Genomic DNA, 3,396 nt, shown 5'->3' on the forward strand with positions numbered 1-3,396 from the left:
GGTGGGCAGCATCCCCTCACCCAGGGCTGCCCGGCCGCTGCTCGGGATGGAGCTGGGCTGCCCCGGCCCCCCCCCGCAGGAACCTGGTGCTATTTCTAACGTCTCTTTTTGTCGCTCACGGGTTCTTCCCTTCACCTTCCGTTTTGTCGTTTCAAGGTGAAATCTTGATCAAATCGGAGATCGACCCCCTCGCAAGCCTTTTGCCCCCCCCCTCTCCAAACCCGAGCCTTCTCAGGCTGCTGCTGGTTTGGGGTTTAACTTATTTGCTGCCGCCGGGACAGCTCCCGGCCCCGTGTCCCCTCTTGGGCTGCCTGGAGCTGGGACTTGGCATGGCTGGGCCCCCTCCCCGAATCCAACACCCTCATCCCAAGGTCGCAAGCTCCCCTCCTCTCCCCGTTATCCCCCCAGGACCTGCCTCCTGCTCCGTCCCCGGCCGAGGCGGTGCCCCCCTGCGCAGCCCCCTGCCCCCCCCAGCCCCCCGCTCCATTTGAAGAAATTTCACCTCACCTGGTTCCCCTTGGGCAGGCGTGCTGGCTTGGCAGCGCCCTGCCAGCGCCACGTCTGCCCCCAGAACCCGGGAGCCATCAGGGAAACCCTGAGGATGGTGCTATGTTAGAGGAGGTTCCTGCCCGCCCTGCGCGCCCCCGAAGGCTTGGGGAAGGCGACGCGGGCTCCTCCGCGTGCTGCTGCTCTGTGTATGTCTGTATACAGCGAACGTATGCGTGTACCACTGCGGGGCGGGGGGCGGGACAGTAAAGGTGTGCTCACGGAAAGGTGCCCTGCTTCTTGGTGTGTCGCCTCTCCCCTCGCAGCCCGTGTCCGTCCCCCCCCAGGGCTGTCCCTCCCCGGGGACCCCGCTGCCCGCTCGCTGTCCCTGGCTGACGCACGCGGGCACGTGGGGCTGCGGTTCCGCGCGGTGCACGGGGTGAATCAGTGCCTCCGTCTAATTTTGGCTGCTCTGACCAGCCGGGGGGTGAGTTCCTGCCCCATCTCCAGGAGAAGGAACAGAGCTCCCGTTATTTCCTCTCTCCGCCAGCCCGTGGGCACGGGGCACGGGGCGAGCCCCCAGCGGGCAGCTCCGCCGTGCTGGCTCCGTGCCACGGCCAGCCCCAGCCTCAGCACCCTTGGGTGCTCCTGGAGCCTCCCTCCGACATTGGGCTCAGCCCACGGGAGGGCTTGGTGAGATGGAGAAACATCCCCTCGCGTGTCCGACGTGAGCTAATTATGCCTGAGCCGCACCAAGCCCCTGGAATCCCCTCCGAACCCAGCCCTCGTGTCGTGGGGGGGCAACCACCCACCCCCGGTCCGGGGTGATTTCATCTGTGATTAGGCAAAATGTATTAATAACATCCCCCGCCGCGTGTCGCCGGGGGGGCGGGAGGTGGAGCTGGGGCAGGATAAGAGCTGGGGCTCGGCGGGGACCGGGGCAAACCCCCAGCTGCCACCCCTGCACCCCGAGAGCCTCGGGGGGACGAGGACCCGCTGGAAATGGTGAGGCTGCACCCCACGGTGCTGCTTTTGGGGGGATTTACCTGGGAAACGGGTCACGGGGGCTTGGATGCTTTTCGCCACCCTCTTTCCAGATAATCCAGCTGCCTTCAGCTGCCTGCTCCGGTGCTTTCCGACGGGTTTCACCCAGGAGATGAGTTGCAGGAGGCTGGATGCTTTTTGTTGTCCTCTTTCCAGCTTTTTTTTTTTCTAGCCAGCCCCGGGAGGAGCGCAGGGTCCGGGGCAGAGGAGGATGCTGAGGATGCGGCGCACGTGGCCGCGCTCGCGTCCTCGTCACCCCGCTGCTTATTTTAGCCAAATTGCCTCATGTCCCATCCGGCGGCCGGGCAGCTTCTGCCCCAGATAGCTGGGCACCCCCCCGCGGGGGTGGCACCCACTGGGGACAGCGTGTGAGGAGGTGGCAGTGGCGTGAGCCCCACGGCCCACGTCACGCGTCCCCGGCCAAAGGGCAGGTGCGGGACGGGGAGCGGCTGCGGGAGGAGACGCCGCTGTCCCTGGGTGTCCCCTGCCACCGCCCGGCCCTGGGTGGCAAAGGGCTGGGGGGGGGGGGGGAACGAAAGGGAGGGGACGGGGGGCATCTGGATCGGGGCAGGTGGGGGGGACAGGGACAGGGACACGTCCTGGGGGTGATGCTGAGCGCGGGCTCTGTGCTCCCCGCAGGCTGCGCTGTGCCGCGGGGTGCTGCTGCCCGTCCTGCTGCTGCCCTGGGTGAGCACCGGGCAGGGGCTGAGCCTCCCGTGGGACCCGGCGGTGCCCGACGCACCCGCACGCTTCCCCTGGGACGGGGGCGAGCCGGCCGCCTGGGAAAGCATGGGCACCAAGGGGCTGCTGCGGGGTCTCCCCAAAAGAAGCGACCACAACTCCGTGGAAGGCTCCGAGCCGGACCAAGCCACCCTGCTGCTGGAGGAGTCCGTGAGAAAAGCCTTCCCCTGGCTGGCCAGCCCCGGGGCTGGCGGGCACGCGCCGGTGAAAAAGAGCAGCACGGCGAAAAAGGTGTCCCTGTCCCTCGACGTCCCCACGCACATCCTGAAAATCCTGCTCGACCTGGCCAGGGAGAAGGAGCTGCAAGCCAAGGCGGCCGCCAACGCCGAGCTGATGGCACGCATCGGGCGCAGGTGACGGCCCGGCCTCCCGGAGAGCACCCGCGGCACTGGTGGCCGTCCGGGGTCCCAGCCCCGACCTGAAAGCAAACTCATCCCGGGACGTGCTGCCCGGGGGGCTGGCGGCGAGCAGGCAGCAGCCGTGCAGGAGGTGTGTTAATGACCCCAAAATCGGGGCGAGGAGCAGCCGGGGCTGGCACCCCCACGCCGGGCGAGGTGGCCTCCTCGTCCCCGTGCCGCCGCTGCCGGCGTGCCCCGAAAGGACACATCCGCACCACGGCCACGCGGGTTTTCCACGTGCCTTCTGCCTGTACACCCGCGGTGCTTTTCAATCCCATAAAATCCTCCCCGAACCCCCTGGGCGTGCGATGGAAGGTGGCACGGAGCGCCGCCCCGGCTCCCTGCGCGGCCACCGCCTCGTGGGCCCAGATAAGCCGGGCCGCGGGCAGAGGGCGGCCGCCCCGTGCAAAGTACAGGGCCGCGGGCTCGCGCCGGGGCCGGGGGAAGGCCTCGTGGGGCCGCTGGAGCTGGCGGCGGACGCGGCCATGCTCTTCGAGGAGTTCCTGGCCCACGGTGAGCGAGGCCTGGCGGCGGAGGGGGGGGGGGGGGGGGGGGCACGATTTGGGGAGGGGGAGGTCGGCGTGGCCCCCCGGGGTGGTGTTGGGGACGGGGAGGTGAGCGTGGCACCGCACGGCGAGGTGAGGACGGTGCTTGGGCAGCCGGTGAAGGGTGGTGGGCGTGGGGGTGAAGGGGGTCCTGCAGCCCTCACCATGGGGGGGGGGGGGGG

General features: G+C 69.0%; 1 protein-coding gene across 1 annotated transcript; it reads left to right on the top strand.

The window, feature by feature from the left end:
• Nucleotides 1-1,311: 1,311 nt before the first annotated feature.
• LOC118173506 (urocortin-3-like) lies at nucleotides 1,312-2,628 on the top strand. The gene is made up of 2 exons (XM_035338093.1): nucleotides 1,312-1,491; nucleotides 2,170-2,628. Exons 1-2 carry the CDS (start codon nucleotides 1,489-1,491, stop codon nucleotides 2,626-2,628), a joined length of 462 nt encoding a protein of 153 aa, XP_035193984.1. The 5' UTR covers nucleotides 1,312-1,488.
• Nucleotides 2,629-3,396: the final 768 nt, after the last annotated feature.

The sequence above is a fragment of the Oxyura jamaicensis genome, chromosome 12 (genome assembly GCF_011077185.1).
Source record: "Oxyura jamaicensis isolate SHBP4307 breed ruddy duck chromosome 12, BPBGC_Ojam_1.0, whole genome shotgun sequence".
Lineage (NCBI taxonomy): Eukaryota > Metazoa > Chordata > Aves > Anseriformes > Anatidae > Oxyura > Oxyura jamaicensis.